General features: G+C 40.6%; 1 protein-coding gene across 1 annotated transcript; it reads right to left on the bottom strand.

Moving 5' to 3' along the window:
• Window positions 1-1,207: 1,207 nt before the first annotated feature.
• LOC147632375 (uncharacterized) lies at window positions 1,208-25,398 on the bottom strand. The gene is made up of 3 exons (XM_086806961.1): window positions 24,952-25,398; window positions 24,367-24,504; window positions 1,208-1,417 (listed from the first exon to the last, which is right to left on the bottom strand). Exons 1-3 carry the CDS (start codon window positions 25,396-25,398, stop codon window positions 1,208-1,210), a joined length of 795 nt encoding a protein of 264 aa, XP_086663087.1.
• Window positions 25,399-25,637: the final 239 nt, after the last annotated feature.

Genomic DNA, 25,637 nt, shown 5'->3' with positions numbered 1-25,637 from the left:
TCCACCTGGTGAAGGATGGGGTCCCCGAAAAGAGATGACGTGTGGTATTGTCTCCGGAGAGGAAATGCTGATGTAGAGTGAAGGAATCCTTGCTACCCGCGCGGGCATCGAGGCGGCTGTTGCCATTGTTCCCAACACTTGCCCTATGGGTCTTGAAACCGGCCTTCAGAAATATGACGGGCGGTGGAACAAACACTCGCACATAAAACACTTCATCACCCATGGGAACCTGAAAAAGGAAAACAAACAGGGGAGCTAGAATGCTCCTGCGAATAGTACAAGGACACCGATTGGCCCCAAAACGCAGTGGCGCCCCTTGCGGTATTTCTTTATTTGAACAAATATGAGTACAAAGTACAACTTGTCGAATCCTTTACCAATAGGATCCCTTTTTGCTTTTCACCCAAGACTTCCAAATAAGAACTCTCGCTAATACAGCAAAGCATTCCATAGAGAAGGCACACTTGTACGACACCTCCCTACTTGAAAAGGTCTTCTCCATCTCAACCATGACTCCCACGAATCCCTTTCCTAAAGAGCAGTAGGGCTGTACCAAACCATATGTCCTTCCTATAGTCACAGCTTGCATGTAACCTCGAGAAAACTATAACCTGTTCACATGAATCGAGAGACATATTTTCCACATGAAACCAAAGGTCTGTATTTGATAAACCAAAGACCTGTATCCTATAAACCATAGGCCTGTATCCTCGTTACCAAAGTCCTGTTTCTTCTTGAAAGACCAATGCCCTGTTTCCATGACAGATAAATCCACGTATGCACCATCCAATCACGGTGCCAAAGATCTAGAGAGAGAAAGATAGAGGACGTGTCAAGCCATCCCTGAATACACATAAGTCCAAGACGAAGAGCAACACACATCTCTTCCAAGAACGTCATCCTGTGCTTCTTAACTTGATCCTCAGTATCCAAATCTCTAAACAAAGCCTGCTTGCGAAGTGAGAGAGAGAGATCCCTTGGCTGTTAGCCCCTCGGTGCCTCCTTCAGCTCGCCTTCTTCGAAAAGAGATAGAGAGAGACCCGCGCTGACTGCTTCCACACATGCAGCCACTTGGCGTAGAGGGCCTCCCATCTAACACCCGTCTGGCTGCCCGACTGGCTGCAGAGAAACTCCCGCCTGACGCCTGCCTGGCTGCCCATTGCTGGTTGCCCGTCTGGTTGCTTGTTTGGCTGCCCTATGCTGCCCATTACTGCCGGCCGGTAGTCCATACGCAGTAGTAGTAACACCTGGCGGCAGCAGCAGCAGTATCCAGCGGCAGCGGCAGCAGCAGCACCTGCCCATGCGCAGCAGCAGCAGCAGCACCTGCCCATGCGCAGCAGTACTCCAGGGGATGCGCCTGTGAAGACCATCCGGCAACCACCACGTATACGGCGACCTCTCCCTCCTGCTCGCCACCCTTCTTATAAAGAAAACAATTCGCTTTTTTTTTCTCAAAAACGCCAAAAGCAGAGATTAAAAATGCATGCTTAAAAATATAATAATATTTTAAGCCATCAAAGGTTTGAAAACCTTATAACTTTAAAAATCTCTTTTGTCCCCTTTCACACTTTGGCTGGCCACACTTATGAGTTTTCCTTTTCATATTAACTGATGCCTAACCACATTGTCCATCCCGTGCCCGTGCCCGTGCCCACCTGCTTGTTGTCCAGAGGGAAAAACACGGGGTCGTAACAGGTCTCCCAATGACGGGGAGAAGCGGAAGATACTCCTTCGTAAGGCCTGGAAAATAGAATGTGGCAGGGAATCCAAAAACTCCAGCTAGAGGGTCGGAGGTGGTATCAAAACCGTGCTGCCAACGTGCGAAAAAAGCCTGGGCCGCGTGCAATGCAATGGGGTTCAGTTGAAGCATGTAGTCCGAAGTTTTGGGGCTGTCGAAATGCACCTGGTAATAGCTGCGCCCGAGGGTATGGATATCTATGATCCTGCCCGGCGTGCCAAGGAGGCTGGCCTGGAGCAAGTCACCAAGCTGGCTGCACGCTGGACGGCTACCCACAATCTTGCAAACCAATGTTGAGGCTTCAACGGAGGCTACTGTTGATGCTAGGAGCTGGAGGTCCGCTTGGGAGAAGAGGCAGGGGGTGGCAGTCTCAGTCGGGGATGACGGAGCGGTTGCCATGGAATCCTCTTGAAGGGGGGAACCTGACACCTGTCGATAGAAAATAGCGAGAATGCAAAAAACTGTTGTGAAGAAGTGCTGAAGGGGTGGAAGTGAGGACGGGGTGCGACGAACAAGGCGACGCCAAGGGAGCGTTGACATGAGGGAAAAGGAGGCTACACAGAGGTGGGAGAAGGCAGAGAGGAAGTGTTGCAAGAGGGACTCAAAGGACGAGGTGGGACGAAATGGAGGCAGGAGCAGGGGCAACAGGGTGGAAAACAAGCACTCTTGTGGCGGGAAGGCAGGCTGAAGTTTGGGGGTGCATTAGAAGAAGGGTGGGAAGGAGATGGAAAGAAAAGCTTTGGGGGGCAGTAGCAGGAGAAGGGGAGGGGAGGGAGGCAGAGGCTGAAGGCGGGCAGAAAGTGAAAGAGGAGGGAGGTGGGGGCAGTGTGAAGGAGGACGTGGGCATTCAAATGATAAAATCGGTGCGGCAGCAAAAGAAGTGGGAGTACTTTTTCTAGGCCATGCTGCTGAGTAGCGTTTTGTTTTTTTTACAGTTTAGTAGTGTTTTTGTTTTTTTAACGCTAAAAACGTTGTTGAGCAGTGGAAAAGTGTTGCCAAGGAGCGAAAAAATGTTGCTGAGCAGCGTTTTTAGTAGCAAAAAAGCATTGCTTGGGGGGAGGGGAACAAGGGGGTTGCTCCAGCTCCTACCAGGTCTCCAGAAAGTTCTCAAAGATAGGGTGGATGATTATTTGGAGGGCTGATTAAAAGAACTTTTGAAGGGGGTTGCTAGTAAGGCTCAACAGGACAAGAAAAGGGAGGGTGGAGCATTACTTGTAGGGCTGATCAAAAGAACTTCTCAGGGAGACTTGTTTTATTTTTATATGAAATTGACAATGCGGATGCTTCTTAACCAGCGAATTAGTAACTGCATTTTGTTATGGCTATTAAGTTGCTAATGCTGGTTTGGCCGCCTTATTGCCAGTTCGTTGCTGTCTCTGCCAATCATGTTGAAGCATCTTGTGTTTGAGCAGTGTAGTCATGCAATTTCAAGACACCATCCACAGCCATTTTTTTCTTCTCTTAATCGTGACCGACTATAACCAATGTGTTACTGTATTTCCTGCATATTGCTTTCATTTGTGTTTCTGGGACAGATCAGCTGTTTCCCCAGTTCTGTTCTTTACCATATATGCTTTCTTTTATTGCTTCAAACATTGTCTGTTTGTGATGTGGGCAGGTGGTATTATTGAGAGAGAAGATTGGAATTGAAGTTTGCCTTCAGGAGTCTCTGCAATCTTTACAAGGGTTGATTCAGCCATTAATTCAGGCATCTGTCCAGTAGCGCTGTAGTAGTGTGCTCAAAGATTTTGGCCATTGATCTAGAACAAGAAGCTGCAAATTGTTTTACTGCCAGTTGTGTTGGCTGTCGCTCCAATTCATAGCTTTAAGGACTGACACGAACAAGCACAAGTGGAATGTGATGCAGCTCCAATATCTTCAAGGATAGTTTCACTTCACGAGATCTTGTTTACTCCGATGACATGGACGTGGGGCTCTCTAGGCAGACAAAATCCAGCAGCGGTCTTTACTAAGTTAATTTGTATCTTTATCAATTAAGTTTTTGCCTGAGCTGCATGCACACCAGATTGGTCTGGCGAATCATGGAAACCATAAGGATCAATAACCTAAGCCTCCTGTAGCGAAATTCTTTACATTAGTTGTGCTGCTTTATGCAGGTGGTAATTTGCACCTGCTTACAAAATTTACTCTAGAATTCACCCATAAGTGGAGGCTTGGTTTTGAACCAAATAAAGATGTGCAGGGGAAATGTAAGTCTCAATTTCCAGCTAGTAGAACACAACTTTGCAGTGGAGATGTAAGCCCCCTGCAAAAAATATTCGAATCTGCTAATTCAGTGTGAAGTTTGATAAGAGTTAGACTGAACACATTCTTCAGGTAACATTATCACTCTTGAAGTCATTTGGGTGATAATACGAAAGACCCAATTAATCCAAGGAGTCAAGGCATCTAGATGAGGCGGCAACAAGCCAACCGTAGTCATAGTATGGACGTTAATGTGGGACTGACTGATTCGATTCAGGTTTGGTTTCTTAGAATTAAGAGACTTGAATGCAATCCCAGTTTTGCATATTGTAGTCCTTTAAGTACACTCCCCTATGGTGGTTCCAGAATGATGTTTTAGAGCCCATGCATTTTAGGATGGATGTGATGAGAATGGTCAGGGATGAAATGGTGGATAAGGGTGGTTGAAGCGGGATAGAAATTATAATTACCATAAATAAAATGAGCACAAGGAAACATAGGAAGCAGTCACTAATTATAGTCTGTGAACTTAAAGAGAAAGTAGGTTACAAGTTCATGTTGTAGCCTCGTATAATTGGAGTTGAACGCAAAAGAGAGCAATGAGATTTCAAAATCAGCCTCTGGAGATGTTCTCGTGTAGCAGGTGAGTAAAGCTTGATTAGGTGGTAAAATGATTGTGTGGCAACAGCTTAACCATACTCGAGGATGCAAACTTTCACAAGTTTTACATTGAGATGGTCAATAAATCCATGTATGGCTACATTTGGAGTAGTAGAGTATTTGACATTTGTCTGGAGGAGAGTATTTGACACTTGTCTGGAGTAGGCTATTTGACAATAGTCTCCAATTTTAGGATTTGAGAAAAAAATTAGTTTTCTTTATATATGGGTTCCTTCTAAGGAAATGTTATGAACACAAGCTGATTTTGAAGAAAGTATTAACCACTTTTGGTAAAGAAATGTATGTGTAAAGCCATAAAAAATTATTGAACGTGCTACGAATATATATTGTTTTTTTTAGTAGGTAGTAATCCTTGGTGTATACCTTATATCAACCAATGATAAAACATTTTTGTATGTCCTAAGTATTGCTTTCACTTGCCTTACCTATTGATATAATTAAAGGTTCAATTTCACTTCTTGTTCAAACCAATTTAAACAAATAGTGTTTTATCTAAAAAAAAGGGCTTGAATTAGGAAGGCAAATGAACCCGGGCCTTGGAGCTACTTTAACATGCTTGGTTTACATGCGTCTGCACAAGACAAGTTGCTTGTGTACTTAGTACTTTTGACTTTCTAAAGAAAAATTGTCTACACTCATTTTGATAGAAGTGGATCGGGTAGTATAGTAAATTGAGTACAACAAAATATGATGGATGGAAAGAGAATGTCCTTTGTGGTTGCTCTCTCACAAAAGGTGAGGGGAGAGAAGCTTATGCAAGGGGAAAGACTACACACAAACCTATCTACCTTGCATCCATTAAGCAAGGAAGATTCAACAACATGCATGTAAGTGAGAAGAGGGAAGAGAAGAGCTCACAAGTATTCTATTATAAGAGCATGGTTATGTATTGTCTATTGTAAAAAAATGTCAAGTGACTAGTTTTTACATTAGGTTGGCCAAACTTCAAAATGATCTGGTCTTTATTACCAGTCTTAAGCAAGTATGTATACAGAAGCCTTATTGCTATTTGACATTAAGCACAAGGTAGGGCCGCTTTATATGTTTAAGCATTGTCTTACAAAAGATAAGTATCGTACAATCTATCGTAAGGTGCTTAGTCATCTTAGGAGCAACTAAGATGGCAAATCACTTTATTGAAAGTTGTACAGGTGAAACCATGTTAACCAATGGAGGGGTTAATGCACCCTTTTTCGTAATAGTGACAACGTGCCTTCGTGTTACACCCAAGTCAGTAGTGAAGTTGTTGGGGTGGAAATGTGGATGGTCCAAGAGATGCCATGAAGTAGGCATGCAAAGTTAAGTGGGGGACTAATCAGCGGGCAGATGCAAAGTATGTTGGTGATAGTCTTTGGGTAGCTATGGTGGTAGGAAACTTGTCGAGGTGGCATGAAAGGTATAGGCCATGTAAGAGTTCTTCATGTAAGGCCTCCTGAAATAGTTGGAACCCTTCAAATTTAGGTAATGGATAGAAGCGACATGTACCCCATGATTGGCGGAATGAGTGCTAGGACCACCATGGACTGATTTGCATTGGTAGATGGCGGTCTAGAACTTCTTGGTAGCGACATGATGAGATCACAATTCGACGCTTAGAGATTGGGCTTCTTTCGTGGTGAATACGTCAACCAAGGCGAGGCTGTGGTGGTGTTGAATTGGAGTCGAAGTAGAGGTTGCATATCTTGAGCTCTTTGGAGGTACTTGTGAGGTTGATGATTCTCCAAGCAATGGTCGTGCCGTGGACGAGGCTTGTGTTTTCCATGGTCCCTCCATCCAAAGATATATGTGGAGAGTTGACGTTGATGAGGTTGTAGGTGCGTGTAAGTGTATATTGTAAGGCAAGATGTAAAAAAAAAAAATGCTGCATGTAGTGATATATGTAGGTGATTTGCATGGGTAGTGGATGGTGGGACTGAAAAAGAGGCTACAAAAGGTTCCAGGGTGATGGGTCATACCATGGGGGATAGGCTTGCGTCCACCATCGTCTCCATATTTAGAATATATCTAGACAACCGGGGGACGATGAGGCTTAATGCAGGTGCTTGAGATATCAATTTCTATTGATGTACCTACTAGATAAAGAGTTTGTGTATATTGGAGGTATAATGGATGGATATTGGACAAAAGGTGGACCCATGTAGAAGCTCCTTCTGGTGGAAATTATGAGACATTACTTTCCTTGACACTTATTTGTGTGCTTTCTTTGACTCTTACACATGGTTTGTGATAGAGAGTTAAGTGTTAATATGTAGCGTGTGGTGGCTAGTCAATAAGGTGTGTGAATGAGATTGGGTTGTCTATGAAATCGGAAGAATTTAGAACACCCAACATGGCATATATGTTGGTAAATTACAAGCAATGAGTGGTTTGCTGGACATGGCCAAAGGAATCCCAACATTACTTGAGTCTATTTTTGAAAAGCTGGTGGCTACTCTGCCCATTTGCTTGAAGCATATGGATGGTGGTAGAAAGAAGTGAAGCATGATGGAGCTTGCGCGACTACAAGAAAAATTTCAGATTGCTGGATGAAGAATGTTAATTGTGGCATGTGACCTTTGGGGCATCTCTACTCCACTTGATTTTAATATGGTTAGAGGAATGTTATGAGATGTGGAGCTTAGTTGATTCTTGGGCTGTTGTCGGCTTTGATTCCGTTTGCTGGATCTTCTTCCTGGTTAGGTTCTCTTCTTGGAGGAGCTTTTCATGCTCTCTCTCTCTCTCTCTCTCTCTCTCTTATTGCTCTTTCTCTGTTTTGAGATAAAGGTAAGTAAATAAGGGGAGGAAATTTAAATGGTCTATAAAGGATAATTTTTTAAGGGAGGAGGGGGTAGAAGGAGGGAAGTGTGTGCGTGTGTGCATATGTATATGCTACCATAAGTAGAGAGTGCACACGTGTGGATGTGTGTGTATATGTACTTGTGTGCAGGTAGCTGCATGTGTTTTTAATATTTGGTCCTTTTTAGTTTTATTTTTGGTTTCAAGTTTTTATTCATTCTCGGGTATATGTGTATGTGCTACGTTACATAGCCGATGAGTCTAACACAACTGCTCAAGCCACATCGATATGTGTAGAGTTTGTAACAAGATGTGGGATTGTAAAGCTGAGGACCAAGAATATGAGCCCCTTGGGAAGCCTACCACCTATGAGGATTGGATTCACGTTTTGGAAACCATGGACAATCTTCCACAAAAGCTTGGGACAAGGTTTGTACGAAGACCACCCCCTTAACCTCAACCTTATCAACTCTTCAAGACGATCACTAAGAAGAAGTGGAAACCTAAGTATCTTGGCTAGCTAATAAAAGTACAATGCCCAAGACAAGACCTAGCAGCCACCACCATTTAGCCAAAAGCCTACATATGAGCGAAGATTTGCCAAGTGGGAGCCCCATACAATAGAGTTTTACCCAACCCCCATCCCCCTCAAATGGCTAGAAGCTCAAGGCTTCTATAACGAAACCCTTCCATTAGGGTTTCAAAAATCTCATCGACTCCACCCTAATCTCCAAAGTCAAATAGAGTCAGACAGCGATCTCAAATGCTAGCTCTAACCGAGCAGTGCGCTGACATTCCATATTGGTTCCCGTCAAAGATATTAAAGTACAAGGCCTCTATGAAGAAAACCCCTACATTTGTGTTCTGAAGTCAACAAAATACACACCACAAGCCTTTGAAACCACGCCATCAAAAGCTATGCCAAGATGGAGTGGGGACCAAAATACATGCCTCCGACACCAATCCCAAATCTTAAGCAAGAATGGAGAGCAACAGTGCTGATACGTTGACATCACCTCAAAGAAGTCGAAGGTGTCCTTGGATGCATTATCTTGCCCATGTGTAGTGGTCTTACCCATTCCTATTCTCATCAAAGAAGAGCCACCCAACCATGGTGCCAAATCCCAAAGAGAGTCATGCACACAGTTAAGCAATCCCAAGGCTTAAAAATATTACCACGACCCCACGACACACGTGCACCTTGCTACAACACCAGCTCACCAGTTGGAACTGGAAAGACAAAGCCCAATCAAGCATGCCAATAAATCCAGTGAACAATGATGTCAAGTCTTTCGTCTCATAAATTGATAATCAACTCTCCACCTTCACTCAAGGATGCCACATAGTAAGCCGAAATCTTAAAACCATGTTAGCCTCGATGCATCAGACGTTTCTTCTTGTAAATGGTTTCCCAATCGTGAACCAGTCTTGTGTCTCTCATGTAAGGCCTTCCAACAATCATAGTGTACGACCCCCTTTTCCTTGAAATCCATCACAACGAATGTGTGGTGGAAGCTTAGCCTAAAGGTCTTAATATTTGCATCCTCTTGAAGGACGCCCAAAGGTTTAGCTATGTTTCCACAGATAACATTGGCTAAGAGGCTTATGCTAAGACGAGGGGTGGCCTTCCCCAAGCCTCCAAGCAATCCTTAGTGATTATTTTGACACAAGCACCACCATCCAAACCAAGATTACAAAGATCGTTGTGCCTTTATAACCGATAGGTACTACCACACAACGTTTACTATATTCCTTTTGAGTAGTGTCCCAGCTTCTTTATAGGACTTTTAGCTATCCTTTTGCCTTGGGTATAGAAGAAGAGCTCTCAATGTGGCTCGACTCATCATCCTCCTCTTCATGTTTAGGAGCTGTTGTTATGGCTCACCAACCCCCCTTGAAACACATCCAACAAGAGATTACCTGGTGAATCGCAACTGTCGTGATTGAGGATCTTTCCAATGGCCGAGCTCGTAACCCTTGAGGTCTACAAGCTCTACAACTCCTTGTGAAGCAATTCCACTATGCCTCCCGCGAGCGTTGTCACACCACCGCGTTGCACTACGGGTACTCGTCCCTCCTCTCACCTCACTTCACTCACACACACTCACTAGCATGCATTAGGGAGATAGATTAGCAAGAGGATTAGCAAGATCAAGACTCAATTGCATAATGGGAGAGTATATTGTATTATCAGAGATATTCACTTATATACATGGCCATAAGTGTTCACACTCACTTAAACTGTGGGCCGACTGGGCACTTTAGGCTCATATAAGAGGCCTAATGTTATTACAATGACTACTCTCATAATATATCCATGAAGTATATCACTTAGGACTTCATCCTATCTTGCTACCACACGCTCTTGAAAGCGGGAATCGCCATAAATACTCCGTCACACCATTACGGGCGTAGCTTTAGGCATTATTACTTCATATCTTGAATGTATGACCCTTTGGTGTATCTATCATTGTGACTCCTTGAAGCAGATGATGGCGGTAGATCTTGTTAACCCTAAAATTGGGTTAACATCCCCCCTTCTTGTGGCAATCGCGTCCTTGTGATCGCATTGAAGACCTTTGTGTGGGGAGAATGGCCAAGCTTTGTCTATGGCTTTGATGTTGAGTGATGTTCGATGGTCTTTGTTCCTCCATAAGGAATAAGAAAGGTTAGTTAGTGTGAATGAAGACGTTAGGGGTTTATTGGGAATTCCTAACGGGGTGGGGGTGGGGTTTTTTGCAAATGATTGTCTTTTTATATTTGTGTGAGCATGTTTTTTTTTTTGGCAATCATAAGCAAGGTTACATTTGATTTGTGTTAAGTGGGGATATTAAGAGATGTTAATAATGGGAGAGAAGAGAAAGAAGGATCTGGAGGAACGTAGACATAATCATCAGAATGAGATGGTGATTCTCAGTTCCTCATTTGATTCATTGACGGGACATTCATCATTTGAAGAAATTGGCCTTCGATGATGTCTCTTTGTGTGGCTGGATTTTTATCAAATGTTGTTGAGTAGGACCTGTTCCTGCTTTCTTCTGCCCATGTGCTTTTTATGTTTTTATGTGTATTTAAGTGTTCTGATGAATCAGATATACATGAAGTACAAGAATTGAGTCATATAGACTCTTATTGAACTGCTCTGTTGAAGTAGCCACTTGTTGTGGTGAGGATTGAAAGAATTACGTCTTGCGAGGCTAATATAGATATCTTCACTAAGGATTAAAGATCATTAATTTGTGAAGATGGTAGCGTCGTTTGGAGAGGTTTATAATTTAAAGAAAAATTCCAGGCGATGGGTTGTACCATTGACCAGGCTTTCTCCCACTATGGTCTCCCCATCCAGAGATATACCTAGAAGTTGTCGATGGTGAGGCTTTGGTACAAATGTTGAGTATGGATATGTACTCATGGAGCAGCTGCAACATTAATTTAGCAGCCAAAAGAATAGTAAGCTTGAAGATCATTGGGAAAGTGTTAATGCGTGAGATGGCTTAATCCGTGATGTGGCTTAAATTGTGAAAGTGCATGTTCTTAAGTTGTGAGACTATTAATTCGTGTGCGAGACCTGAACTCGTGAGATTGCAGATTTTTGGGCCGTGAGAAGGGATATTCCGTGAAATGGTGTTTCCGTGAAAGTGTAGGTCGTGAAATGGAATTCCATATGTGAAGGGTAATTCTGTGAAGAGTAATTCTGTGAAATGGAAGTCCGTGAAGCTTAATTCCGTGAAAGTGCCGGCCGTGAAATGGAATTCTGTGAGAGGTAATTTCGTGAAATGGAATTCTGTGTGAGAAGTAATTCCGTGAAGGGTAATTCTGTGAAATGGAAGTCCGTGAAGCTTAATTCCGTGAAGGGTAGTTCTGTGAAATGGTTTAAGGCCGTGAAAGTGTAGGTTTTGACCTCTATGGATTTTGATTTAAAATGATCCTATGGGCATGACGTGCGAGCAGTAGGTTCTTGTGCACTTATGCTTCATATCTAGAGGGGTTACAAGAGCATTGTGAGTTTGCCTCTCATCATGCGCTCATAAGTCTCCGTTGTAGACGTGGGTAGTATTGATTCTTGAATTTTTGGCTCAAATGTTATCAAGGTGCTAAGTACGACTGCTGGTTGGTTACCATTGGGGTTGTTTGAACACACAAGCTCTTGTGTAGGTACTGAATGCATGAGAGTGCTTGAGTGCCTTGCTTGGTGTTGTTTGGGTCTTCATTCTTGTTGTCGAACTTTAGGTGAAGTTGTGGGGTTGAAGTCGGTGGTGAGGCTTTCTTCACGTTGTTTGATTTTGGCAACCATATGATGGAATTACCATCATAGTATCCTTGTTGTTGAAGCACATGCATAGGCACCCATCTTTGATGAACATTATAAATTGGTGGGTTGATGCACTTGGTGCTGAGATTTCCTTCTTTGTGCAAGCTTAGGGGACTTTGTGATGCGCTTGGGAATCCAAGCTTTGGTATTACTTTGGTAGTACCCTTGTGCTTGTAGTAATATTTTTGGTACCCACATTTGTTGACTTGGTGGAGTTCTTTGAGGAACTTACATAGGATTTTGTGGACGGTGTTGTGGAGTATTTATCTTTTTCTTTGGCCTCTGAATGCTGCGTTGAGGAAGAGGCTTTGGCTGTCGAGGCACCCAAATTTAATAGAACCTTTATAGTAGCCTTGAGATACAAGCATCTACTTTTCCACCCACATCTTGATACTATTAAGATACCTTGATTGTGGTTGTCTTGGTGGAGTTTTCTTTTGGGTTGATGTTATATGCACATTATGTGTGCATATAATAGGAGGCTAACCCACATTAGGCTTGTGAGCATGGGAGCATGGGAGCATGGGAACAAGCTCTAGTGGAGTATGGGTTAGGACTAACCTGAAGAGTTAAGGTTAGGGTCAGACATCCAAGGGTCACACATGGAAAATGGAGAGTCAAGAGTCACTTGAGGGCCCTCCTATATAATAGGGGCATGGGGCACACTCAAGGGATAGCATCTTGATGTTATCTTGAGGCTAGGTTATGATATGATGTTCTCTTGTATAGAGGATTATATTTACGCACCTACCATTTTACACTATAGCTACATGCTACTGGATTGGAGTTATACCTCTTGCTAGTATGGGACATCAAGGTAAAGGTATGATGTACTTCATTATAATTCATGTGTGCATCTCTTGGGCTCGGGGGTGGTTGGGTGGATGAGTTTATGCATGATTTATGCATATTTATGCATAACAATTATCTAGAGAGATTTTAGGATTTTAACAGTGGTATCAGAGCAATCTCTAGTTAATTGTTGTTGATTTTTCTTTCGTATTATAATTTTTAGCATTTTTTAAAGTAAATTTTAATCTTTACTAAATAGAAATGTTATTTTGTTGATTTGTGTTGATGATGTGGATCGTCGATATGGTGGTTGGAACGCGTGTTTCTTCTATTCAATGGACGAATTAACATTGCGTGAGAATTTCGTGAGTTTAATGCTATTTTTTTAATTTTTTGTGGTTTAAAATAAGCATTAATGAAAATTTTTACCAAAATACCGCATATTTTATTATGTATATTTTTGGTAGAATGTATTCCCTGAATTTCTATAATTTTTGGGAATTGTTTCTAATTATTTAAAATTTTTTAGAGTATTTTTATGGTTAAAAATATATTTTAATGTATTTTTACGGGTTTTTTGCGAATATGCTTTCGATTTTCTACCAATTTTCTGCTGAAATGCAGTGTGGGACAGCCAACTGAAGCATTGAATGCTCTCTTGTGTGTGTGTGGAATTCTCTTCTCCTCTCAATTCTGAAATTTTCTTCTATTTTCCTCTCTTGCACGTGTGAATGCCTCTTAATAAGCACAAATTGATTAAGCTTTAATCATAATTAATTGATAATTATGATTAAGAATGGTTTAATTAAATTCTTTAATTAAAAGATTAATCAAGTATTAATCATCTTTGATATAACAGAGAAGGAGGAGGTTGTGAGAGTTGGAATGGAGAAGAACGAGAGGAGAGAGGATTCCTTCTCTCTCATTGTTTCGAAAACGCGCACGGGGGGGCTGCGCTGCAGCCTGTTGGGCGAAAAACGCCCCCCCCCCTAAAAATCATTTTATAAACTTTTAAAAAAGCTTATTAAAGTTTTGTTTTGTAATTTTTTAAATTTTTTAAAAGGAGTTTTTTAAATTCTAAAAAAAGAGCTTTTGAAATCTTTTCAAAAAAAGCTTGAAAAAAAGGAAAAAAGAGATTTGGTTATTTGAAAATTTTCTTTTTCACTATTTTTTTTTCTTGGAATCTCTTGGCTTCCACATTCCCGGGAAGCCTATTGGCTTTCCGAATTCCAGAAATTCTTTTGACCTTTCACATTCTGAAAACTTTTGACCTTTCACATTCCGATTTTTTTTTTGTCTTTTTATTTTTCCGAAACTGTTGCCTTTCCGTATTTCGGGAAAACCATTGGGATTCTGAAATTTTTTGACCGTTCGTATTCTAATGCGTTCGAGGTAAATTAAAAATTTTAAAAAATTAGTGAAAAATTCGACAAAGGTTATTTTAAATTTTTGAAAAATGTGGGTTGGTGATTGGCATGTGGTGTGCCCATTCTGGCGCCCGTGAGACCATTCAATTCCTTTAAAAATATATTTTTATATCCAAAAAATTAGAAAATTCATTAAAATTATAAATTTTGATTGGATTTGAGAATTGTTGGACGGAATTGGAAATTTCGTGAATGATGGGATTCTCAGGAAAAATAAGGAATATTCTAGAAATTATTTTTAAAAATCTTAGAAATTGGTATTTTTAATATATCAATGGTATTTTGGTGAAACTAATTGCTAATTTTTTTTTTGGAAAAATATTGGTTTGGAATGCCATAATATAGGTTTGGTGGAATTCAAAATTATCGTATTTTGAGGCCCTATAAAACTAGAAAAAATTAGAAAAAAATCATGATAACAACACAAGTGCCAGGAAATCTCCACAAGCAATCTCCTCAACAACTCAGCTACAAAAGCAACAGAACAAGCTGCCAAGTACACCGCTCCTCTAGAAGAAAACAACCATGCAGGCTGCTTTATGTTGCTCCAGATAATGGCTCCACTCCTAAGTAGAAGAATTTAATATTTTTGAGAGTTATTTCATGTTGAAGTACGTTTTCTCGTGCTAACATTAGATAGATGCGGGTTATGAATTTGCATATTATTAATACGATTGTGCCTCGTATTAGTAGTTATTTCTGTTTGGATTAATTTTAAATGATATTTTCATGATTTTTTACCATTGTTTAGCCATTCTTTTTGGACATATTCCTTAATTTCTTTAATGATGGCTAGAATCTGCGTTCAAAGTGTATCTTGCCTTTGACACTTGTCCATGATAATTTATTTTGTACTTGTTTAAGTGTGGTCTATGCTTAATTTCTTAAGCCCAAGATAAATTCTATCATAGGTTAGTTGATCTGTTTGTTTTGGTGGATTTTATTGGATATTTTCCAAGTTTTATTTGGACTCATCAGGTTCTGCCTAGATCACGTGTGTCTTGGGTTTTTTAATGAGTGCTACATGCATGTGTTTCACTTTTTTACTTGGAATTTTGTTTGAACAACACCACGTTCATATACTCTGGATTGATGAGTTGGCTACCAATTTTAATGCTTCCTTTGGCATAATTAATGACCATTAGATGGCATGCATTGATTTTTATGATCAACTATGGTTTTCATGGATTCGAGGAGCTTCTATGCTTTTATCCATGGTTTTATAAGGATCTCTTGATCTTTTGGATAATATCATGTGCTTTGAAGGTAGTATTTGCCTTCGTTTTTGCACGTAATTTTGGAGTATATTTCTTGTACTCTTATACATATTCCAACTTGGATACCTAGTTCCTTATGTATCTAGGTGAAATTTTATTTTTCTATCCCAACTTTATTGTGTTTATTGGGTAGTTATCATTAGAAAGGCGCTAATAATTTAAATTCTTTTCTAATGATGTACTCAGAAAGAGTTATTCCTTGATGTGGTCTCAGGTATATAGAGACAGGTTTTAGTATGTGAAAGTCTAGGATAAGGCCATCTTATTCCTTTTATACAGGATTTTCTTTATATTTCCTAGATGGCATACTAGGGAGTTTCAAATTGGTAAGCTATGTATGGGTGGTATCATGGTGGTATGAGCGATCCCTCACATATATTATCTTATGGGATAATTTGGACTCAAGATTATTGCTTTGCTTACATCACTTGGCATGTTGACCTCAACATTCAAAGACAATCTCATTTTTTGAATTCACTAAAAGTTATAGTGTAGGCATTCTCTAGATAAACTTCTTTTATATATAGCCTGCATATATTGAGTGATGAGTGTAATCTCGTCGGCATATTCATTTGTTGAAATCTCTTTCTTTAGAGCTCAACAAGTTTATCTTGTTGTATTCGGATTAAGGAAATTTGGATTCTTCCTTTGTTGGCATTAGTTCCGTCCTTTAGGTGATTTATACAATCCACCTGACAGGTTTACGGATGAACACATGTGACTCATCGAGATGTTGATGACTCTTTATGTTGATATGGATAACTCGGGATGCCAATAATTCTATGTGCAGATGTGGGTACGTCAGGTCGCCGATGGATCCCTGGTTCCTGCGGTTATAATGCCATTTCTTCCTATTTTATTCCGAATGGTTTACAACAACGAGGAAACTACTTTGAGTATGAATTCCTCTGATCATCCGCAGTAGTCTGATGGGCAAAAAGAGCGTATGAATCAGATTATAGAGGATATGCTTCATGCATATATCTCTGGAAAGCATCAAATTGGGAAAAGTATCTTCCAATGATGAAATTTACCTATAAAACAGTTCTAAATATACGGCTATTGGTTTTAGTCCATTCATGCTTATGTATGGGTATCAACCCAGGGCACCTATTGATGTGTATCTTAAGGACATTGAGCTTAATGCATCGAGGGATTTCTTGCATGATATGTAAGAAATGTTGCCCGAAGCTTAGGATTCTATCAGAAGTGCTTAAGAAAGTGCTTAAGATAGGGTAAAATTTTATGCTGATAGAGGACGCTCACCTTGGTCTTTTGAACCAGGAGCGATGGTTTATTTAAAAGTTACTAAAGATTCTCAGCTCGAATTTATCTCCTAGATATTGTGGTCCATTTTGAGTTATACATCAGATTGGCACGATTGCCTATGAACTAAAACTACCTCCACATGTTAGAGTTCATCCAATCTTTCATGTTAGTAGATTGAAAGGGAAACTGGAAGGTGAGGATAACACAGTTACTCCTTAAGAACTCGTTAAAGTAAAAAATTCATCCTATGCTCCACATGAACATGATAAGGTACTTGAATTCAGGGAAAGGAAACTTTGTAGTTGACTAATCCGTGAGGTTAAAATTAGGTGGAAAGATAGGGAAATAGAGGATTTAACTTGGGAGTCGGCTGAGAGTATTCACTGTAGATTTCTTTTTTTTCATTACAAGAGTGCAATGTTTTGAGAGAGGGGAAGTATGTTATATGCACATTATGTGTGCATATACTAGGAGGCTAATCCACATTAGGCTTATGAGCATGGGAGCATGGGAACAAGCTCTAGTCGAGCATGGGTTAGGACTAACCTTAAGGGTTAGGGTCAGACATCCAAGGGTCACACATGGAAAATGGAGAGTCAAGAGTCACTTGAGGGCCCTCCTATATAATAGGGGCATGGGGCACACTCAAGGGATGGCATCTTGATGTTATCTTGAGGCTAGGTTATGATATGATGTTCTCTTGTATAGAGGATTATGTCTACTCACCTACCATTTTACACTATAGCTACATGCTGCTGGATTGGAGTTATACCTCTTGATGGTATGGGACATCAAGGTAAAGCTATGATGTACTTCATTATAATTCATATGTGCATCCCTTGGGCTCGAGGGTGGTCCGATGGATGAGTTTATGCCTGATTTATGCATGTTTATGCATAACAATAATCTAGAGAGATCTTAGGGTTTTAACAGTTGATGTGGAAGTTTTGGGGCCCTTTTATTGACTTTGGTTGTTTGGCACTGAGGCTACAGGTTTGAGACTCATGGGCATTGTTAGCGATGATGAGGTTAGAGTATCTTGTGGAGTGGCTGTTTTGATGACGAGGCCTTCAAGTATGTGGTTGTCTCCTTTGGTGAGGTTTGTTGATGAAGATGCATAGGCTGTGGGGCTTTTCCTTTGAGTTCCTTGTTTAGAGATAGATGGTTGAGCTGTGGGAACTTCTTCAGGAATAGTTGTTGATTGCGAGGTTTTGGCATCGAACTTCGTATAGGTGAGGATGGGGTTGAAGGAGTAGATGCTCTAATGGAGTCGGTTGTTGATTATGCAGATATGGTAGGTCATTGTGTAGAGGGGCTGTTGTGGAAGAGGCTTGTAACCTTTTGCGTTCTGCATCATAGAAATCCATTAAAGTTGAATCTTCTTCCTTGCAGTAGTATGGTATTGTCAACTGTTTGTCGTTGACCATCATGATGCCTCTATCACTAGCAAAGCATAGTGGTGCTTGGGTAGCAATAGTCCATTTATGTCCCAAGATCAAATCTGCTTCCAACACATACTCAACCATAAAAAACTTGCAAAAGTAAGGGGGTTAGTTTCAATATACATTTTATGTTCAAAGTACCCCAAATATGGCATGTTTAAGTCTTGTGTAAAGGGAATTCTTTCAGGATGGGCTGTGTGAGTGTTGGTTGACCTAACAAATTCCATAGCTCAACGGTCATGAGATTGTGTTCGCATGTTGGATAAAGCTGTGCTTGAGCTGTGGTGATTTTATTTGAAATTTCCAATCCAATCAGAATCCTAGAGATCGTTTTAGTAAGATATGTTGGAAGTTCCAGCTCCTCCAAGGTCTCTTTCTCCCGTAAAAATAGCAATTGTACATTGTTTGCAAGAGTGTTCAAGGTGACTGTTTGCATGGATTCATCTATTGAATACAACGAGTCATGTATCCAAGTTCCACCAAGGATGACATCATACTAAAGGGAATATAGGGTTACATGGAATGTACATTCCACATCTCCATCGATGGTTTGAGTAGCATAGCTAAAATAACGTGGAACTTCAATGTTTTGTCCATTGGCTCCTCTTGTAAGACCATTGTCTATAGGGATAAGTTTAGGTTGTCCCACAATGACACCCAAGTGTCATTGTCATGATGTTATGACTAGCTTGAATGTTTCAGTTTTTGTTTCATCTTCAGATCCCGTTTCTGTTTCATATTCCCACTTACTTTCATCCTCTTTTTGGCTCTCAGCTTTTTTAAGAGTATCGAATGTGTACACTGGCACACTTGGCCCTCTAACAATTCTAAATGAGGTATGTTTGGAAGCTTGCGAATCCTCACAGTCCTGTTCTATGGAGTTCTTTATGTCTTGGTATAAGTCATGTTGAGCCTAAAGGTGCAAGTGCTGATGTTATGCTGGCTTCACCCATGAGAGAAAGGAATTCCTCCAAATGAGGTTTTGAGAGACTGCTTTAATTTTGTAAGGGAATTATCGAATTCCTCATGTGCTTTCTCAAGCGTATAATTCATGCAATCAAATGACTCTTCTGTAGAGAGTATGTCTTCTTGAAAGGGAAAGCGGTACTCCTTTGGGCTTTGTATTTTGGTTATTTTTTTAGGATTGGCATCATGAGGCAACCGGTGATCCTATAAGACACTCAACCAAGCTAAGCATGCTCTCCTGAGCTTTCTTTTTGCATTCCGCATATTGGGGCGGTCCGGGGCGGGCAACAAGAAGAGCGGCCTCTAAGCACTCCTCAAGGCTCCCGTGTTGCTCAATGGGCTTGGGGCACAACGCCACACAAACATAAGAACCCCAAAACCACACACCCAACAAGAAAAGGGGCACCACCTAGTTATGTGTGTGAACTAGGACACCAAAAATCTTTCCTTGTAGCAAATCAATACAAGCTAACCATATACATCAATCAAAAAGGCACACACACTCTCAACAACACTCATAACATATGATATTGTGTGTGGAGGAGACTAGCATAACACAAATGGATGCACACCAAACTTGGAGAAGAACTTGGAGAGACAATATAAGCTTGATTTTGTTGTCGCTATGCACTTGGTCTTAAGGTTACGGGAGCCCTCTCACCATATAACCCTCTTACCATGAATTGAAAAGCAACAAATAAAAAACAAGCCCTCAAGCCTCCAAGCATAAAATCACACCACAAAATACAAGGATCGAGTTTACCTTAAATCAAACATCGTACCGCTTTGGTAAAATAACTTTGGAGTTGCAGGAGTCCAAGATTTTGTACACAATTGCACCCAAACTACTAATCTTATTTATGCACAAAGGCAAGATACAATTATGATAGGGAGTATGGCATCACTCAAGCTCTCACAATGACATAACTAGCTTCAAGCTTCAAGCTTCTCTATGCAATCAAAGGTATTGATGTATAGAGAGAGCTCACAAGTATCTCCTTACACACTAGAGTTGGGAGTGGTGTACAATGTGTGTAATCTCCTCTTTCAAGGAATGGAGGGGGCTCTATTTATAGGTTTGAGAAGCCCCAATTAGGATTAAGCCTAATCAATCTTATTATGGAAAATCATAGATTATGGATTTTTTATTTTGAAATGAGAGTGGGCCTCTTCTTATCCCTTGAGTCACATGAATGTGGGCTCAAGGTGAGAGAATTATTGAAGATGAGAGGAGAGTGTGATGTAGAGGTTTGAGCAAATAACTTGTAGTAATGCCTACTCTAAAAGTAGTAGAGTGGGTGCTTATTTACAAATGTTAGTGGTTAGTAGTAGTTAGTAATCACTATAAAAGGTTAATACAATGTACAAAATGAGTGAGAGGAGTAAAGATTTGGAAAGATCCTTTGTGTGGTTGAAAGCTCGAAGAAGCTTGGATTCTCCCATGTGTAGATCTTTAAGTTAACCGCCGCGCCGGTCTCCTTCTTGCATTTGATGCCACAAAAGTTGATTAAGGTGAAGAATATAGGAGTTTTTGTAGATGGAAACCCCATATTTGCAGAGGTTAATATGATACATTTATGCTGAATTTTTATGTATTTTTGAGATTGGGAAAATAATTTAGTAATATGGGAGTAGTAGGGAGAGAAATGGAGATGAGGTATGGCTGTAGAGTAGAAATGAGAGAAAATGGAGATGGAAGGAGAGGGAAAAGGTGGAGAGGGTGAGAGAGGACATGAAGTTTTCAGGTTTGATGGAGTGAGAAAGGAATGAGTGAGTATGTAGGTGATGAATGTGTAAGGGAGGTGAGAAGAGACTAGGTGTACCTTGCCAAAAAGTGGGCAGACTGGGGTCCAATAAAAAATTCATATCTCACCGCCATTAGCTCCAAAAATTCTCAAAAAAATTGAGCATATTCTTGAGCTCCCGAGCTAACTTTTGTCTTTTGATGACCAGTCCAAATTCGGAGTGGAGGCGGGCGCAAAAAATTCAGCAGAATCATGTATTTTCTGAATTTTTAAAATCTTTGTGTGGGTCCCCATTGGTGGAATTTCTTGATAGCTCCAAGAGTGAGCCCCCCAATACATCATACCCTGACCTTAGAGACTCAAGCGTATGTGGACACTTGCATGGAGGAGATTTTTTCTATTTTATAAAGGATTTACATAATAAGAAAAAACAAGCTAGTATTTAACTAGTCAACATATCATGACAATATGGTTATTATGATAGGAAAATAAAATAAACAAAGGGATCTATTTGTGAATAAAATATACAAAAATAATTGATATATGAAAAAGTATTTAATAAAAATATATAAAATATTTAATAGTAAAATAACTAAACTATAGAAGTCAAAATGGAGGGAAACCCTCATTATTTTAGGGTAGATGAGAGAATAAAAGATGAAATAGTCTAAGGGAAAAAGTGATTTGGGTAATAGGCTTTCTACATGGTGTGGGTAGAAATGTGAGAGCATAGGAGTTACTTATGCATGGTGAAGTTGAAGCATATGTACAATGATGGTCCAAAAGTATTATGAAGAAATAATAATAATAATAATAAATAAATAAAATATACTTAGGTTTTGTAATACACACACCTAATGAAGTATTTACATATTTGAGAAAATAGAGACCCCCATATTTAGGCCCTTATATGGAATGAAATATTTACACAAAATGGGCCGTAATAATTTTATTTATTTTTGATGAGTGGCTAGCAAAAACTTTTTTTTTAAATAATATAAAAAAATATATGGAAGATATGGGTAAAGTCCCTAATGCACACACGCCTATTTACAGTGAAAAGGTATTTATGACAAAGAGTTTATATGATTTTTCCTTGGCCGAGGTAGCTCCTTGTGGTAATGTGGATAGCCAAAAAAATGGCTATCATTTAGCCCTCCCCCTAGATGATGGTATATTCATGTACCATCATAATGTAGGCCTTCTAAAGCGAGTGGTGTAATGTGGTTTTCTTGTCCATCTTTCTTCTGTTCCTTGTGTTTTGCACCACATCCATTACTCAAACCACATAACTTACATGCCCTTTTATCTCCTTTTTGTGGTTGCTTCTGTAAGTCTGTCGGTAGAATGCGACTCAAGTATGGCTTGAGTCTGTAGCCATTAACCTTCTTGGAATGTTCTTTGCCATCCAAATCTATGAGCTGATAATAGCTAGAGTTGAAAACCTTCTTGACAATGTATGGTCCCTGCCATCTAGTTTCAAACTTGGCATCAAACCGATTATCAAGTCGATTGTCATACCTTAGCACAAGATCTCCTTCTTTGATGCCCTTGTCTTTCAAGGTTGCATTGAACTTCTCTGCTGCTTGCATGGCTTTTCTTCTATAACACTCATATGCAGCTTCTCTTTTCCACTCTAGCTCAACTAAAGTGAGAAGTTGATCTACCCATGCATCTTGATCTCCTAGTCCACCTTTTCCATGTAGCCGCATTGTTGGAATGTTGAGCTCAATAGGCTGCAATGCTTCTTGACCATAAACCAAGTGAAAGGGCGTAAACCCCGTTGCTTCTCGGTAGGTAGTCCGGTATGCCCATAGTGCTCCATCAAGGAACTCATCCCAAAGCTTCGTCTTGTTCTCCACCATCTTCCTTATGATTCCTGCAATAACAGCATTAGCCTTCTCTACTAACCCATTTGATTGGGGATAGTAGGGTGTGCTATGATGATGTGAAATATGAAGCTCTTCACAAACTTCGGTGAGCAAACCTTTTCTAAAACCTGGACCATTGTCACAAACAATCTCCAAGGGTGTGCCAAATCTGCAACATATATGAGTATAAACAAATCTGCTTACAGTCTTTCCATTCACCCTTGCCACACTTTGAGCCTCCACCCACCTAGTCATGTAGTCTATGGCCACTAACATGTACAATTTTCCATTTTTAGTTCTAGGTAGTGGACCCATAGCATCAATGCCCCATTTTTCAAATGGACCACTTGCAATGACTAATTGGCGTGGACCATGTAGCAACCTCTTATTACCATTGACTTGGCAGTTATGACAGCTCCTACACCAATGTTGGACATCCACATGTAAGCTTGGCCAAACATACCCAGCAAGCAAAATCTTTTTCACAGTTAGTTCTTGAGCAAAATGGCCACCACATGCTTCTTCATGCAAACCCTCTAAAATGGCTGGAATCTCCTTGGTTGTTGGTACTCTTCTGCACACTTGATCTTTTCCTCTTTGGTAGAGGGCACCTTCTAAGAACAAGAAAGAACTTGCCCTCTTCATGAGCCTCCTCTTTTGTGCCCTTGTGAAGTCTTGTGGGAATTCACCTTCCAAGATGTAGCTCACTATGGGAGCCAGTGTTTCCATTCCTTGGTACCGTGGTTGCTTAATAGCCGCTGCAGCCAAGACTACTACTTGCATTTCCTTCTTAACACATGCAACAGCTTGTTGTGCAAGTAGGTCAGCATCCTCATTTTGTTTCCTAGGAATATGATACAATTGCACCTCCTCAAATTGATTAAACAGCCTACGGATAGCATGAACCTTTTGCCTTAATCTTTCATTCTTGCATGCCCAAATGCCTAAAATTTGCCTTACAATAAGAAGTGCATCCCCTTTTACCAGGAGACGTTGTATCCCTTGATTGATGCACACCTTCAAACCATGAAGTAGTATGTCGTACTCTGCTTCATTGTTGCTAGTAGAACTTGGCAAGTTGACCTTCTCCTTCATAACCACCTCTCCATTTGGGTTGAGCAGCACCAGCCCTCCCCCTGCTTTACCTGTGGCTTTTCTAAAAGCTCCATCAAAGAACAAGGTGAATGCATTAGGTATAGTTTTGGGTGGTGGCAATGGTAGGGTCTTTACTTCAGGCACCTTAATCTCCTTTTCATGCACTCTATAAGTGAGAATCCCTGCCAATTGTGCACGCACACTATCTTCTACCTTGAAAGAGTATTGGAATTCTTGCAATTCCATAACCCACTTTGTGATTCTAGCACTGATAGTCATTTGAGAAGACACCCAAGGAAACAAATTTTCTGTAGTGAGAATTACAAAAGGTTTTGGTAACAAGTAGGATCTAAATTTTCTCACCGCAAAGATGAGAGCAAGCATCATGAGTTCCGCTTCCGTGTAGCCTTTCTCCAAGACATTCATGACCCTACTGACAAAGTAGATGGGCCGCATCCTAGTACTGTGGGGATCTTGCTGTAACAAAACTGCACCCACTGTTTCCTTTCCAACACTAGAGCTAACAAAGAAAGTGTACTCCCAACAAGGAGGCATGAGTGTTGGTAGCTCTGACAAAATGGCTTTAATGTTACAAAAGTACTCCTCAAGCTCATCAGACCATGCAAACTCTACTTGTTGAGTCAATTTTTGCAAGGGGTGAAGTAACTCTGAGGCTAAGTGAATGAAGCGTGACATGTACTTCACCTTTTGAATGAATGAGATGGCCTCCTTGAGACTCTTTGGAGATGGTAGGTCAATAAGAGCCTTTGCCTTTGTAGGATCCACCTCAATGCCTTTGGAAGAAACCTTATGACCCAGCAAGATTACTTCATCCTCACCAATATGACATTTGTCGGGATTGAGTTGGCCCCCCATGTCGTAGAGTTTCTTCAAGCCTTCTTCCACCCTCTGCACATGCAATGACTTAGAGCTATAGATGCAAAAATCATCTATGAACACTCTAATGGATTTCCCAAAGAATGCTTGAAACACCATGTTCATGAAACGTTGAAATGTCGCTGGAGCATTGGTTAAACCAAACGGCATGACTCTGAAAGCATAACAACCCCAAGGAGTGATGAAGGTTGTTTTCAATTGATCCTCCAATGCAATCCCAATTTGAAAGTAACCCGAGTAGCCATCACATATTGTATACTTCTCATGACCTGCTACCTCATTTAGGATCTCATCTTGAAATGGGAGAGGAAAATGGTCCCTTTTTGTCGCCTCGTTGAGTGGACGATAGTCCACACAAACCCTCCATTTGTCGTTCTTCTTGGGAGTGACCACGACGGGAGAGACCCACTCTGAATTTTCTACAGGATATATGAATCCCGCTGCTAGAAGCTTCTTCACCTCTTTGAGTAGTGCTTGCTCCTTGATGACTCCTAGTCTTCGTAGCTTTTGTGCCTTAGGTTTGGCTTCTGGCTTTAGCTCGATCTTGTGTTGAATGGCCTCTACGCCACGCACATCTGTGTAATCTTTAGCAAAAAACCTGGGAAATTTCCTTAGTACACATTTAAACTCCTCTCCTTCCTCCGATGTAAGCGTTTTTGAGAGCATAGCATCAAACATTTCTTCATCATGCACAATTTGGTCTTCTTGAGAGCCTACCTCCTCCAAACCTTGACAGGGTGTCTCTTTGTCTTTTGCTCTGAATCTTACCCCCATGACTTCAATGGAAGACTCCTCGTCCATAGTGCTACTGCTGCTTTCTTCCTCTGAGGCGTCATCGGTCCAATCCTCCTCTGTTTCGCCTTGAGAAGATTCTTCATTTATCTCCTCTTGTCGTTGCTCCTTCATGTCAAAGATAATCTTCTTACGATTTTCATTCCTGCAAATTAGCTTTCCATTTTCCCAATCTTGCAAAGCTCGCATTCTCATTAGCCATGGTCTACCTAGGATAAATGGATAACCACTTCCCTTGGTAGACATAACATAAAAATCAACAATCTTCTTAATGCCAAAAACTTCCACAGAAACATTCTTACAAATCCCAAGACACTTTGCTTTGCTATTGTTTGCCATTTTCACCTTAATTT

This window comes from Cibotium barometz, chromosome 13 (assembly GCF_041138505.1).
Source record: "Cibotium barometz isolate CiBa-2024 chromosome 13, ASM4113850v1, whole genome shotgun sequence".
In the NCBI taxonomy this organism is placed as follows: domain Eukaryota; kingdom Viridiplantae; phylum Streptophyta; class Polypodiopsida; order Cyatheales; family Cibotiaceae; genus Cibotium; species Cibotium barometz.
The sequence above is the reverse complement of the archived record's forward strand: the minus strand, read 5'-3'. Positions and strand labels throughout refer to the sequence as shown.

Bases quoted from the DNA above. Each gene is read 5' to 3' on its own strand.
- LOC147632375 (XM_086806961.1), bottom strand. From the start codon at position 25,398: ATGAAGGAGCAACGACAAGAGGAGATAAATGAAGAATCTTCTCAAGGC. The intron at 24,505-24,951 runs GTGAAGAAGCTT...TTGCATGTGCAG, and splicing joins AGCAAGCACTACTCAAAGAG to AGGGTGGAAGAAGGCTTGAA. The intron at 1,418-24,366 runs GCAAAGGCTCTT...CTTTATAAGAAG, and splicing joins TTGAGGTGGATCCTACAAAG to GGTGGCGAGCAGGAGGGAGA.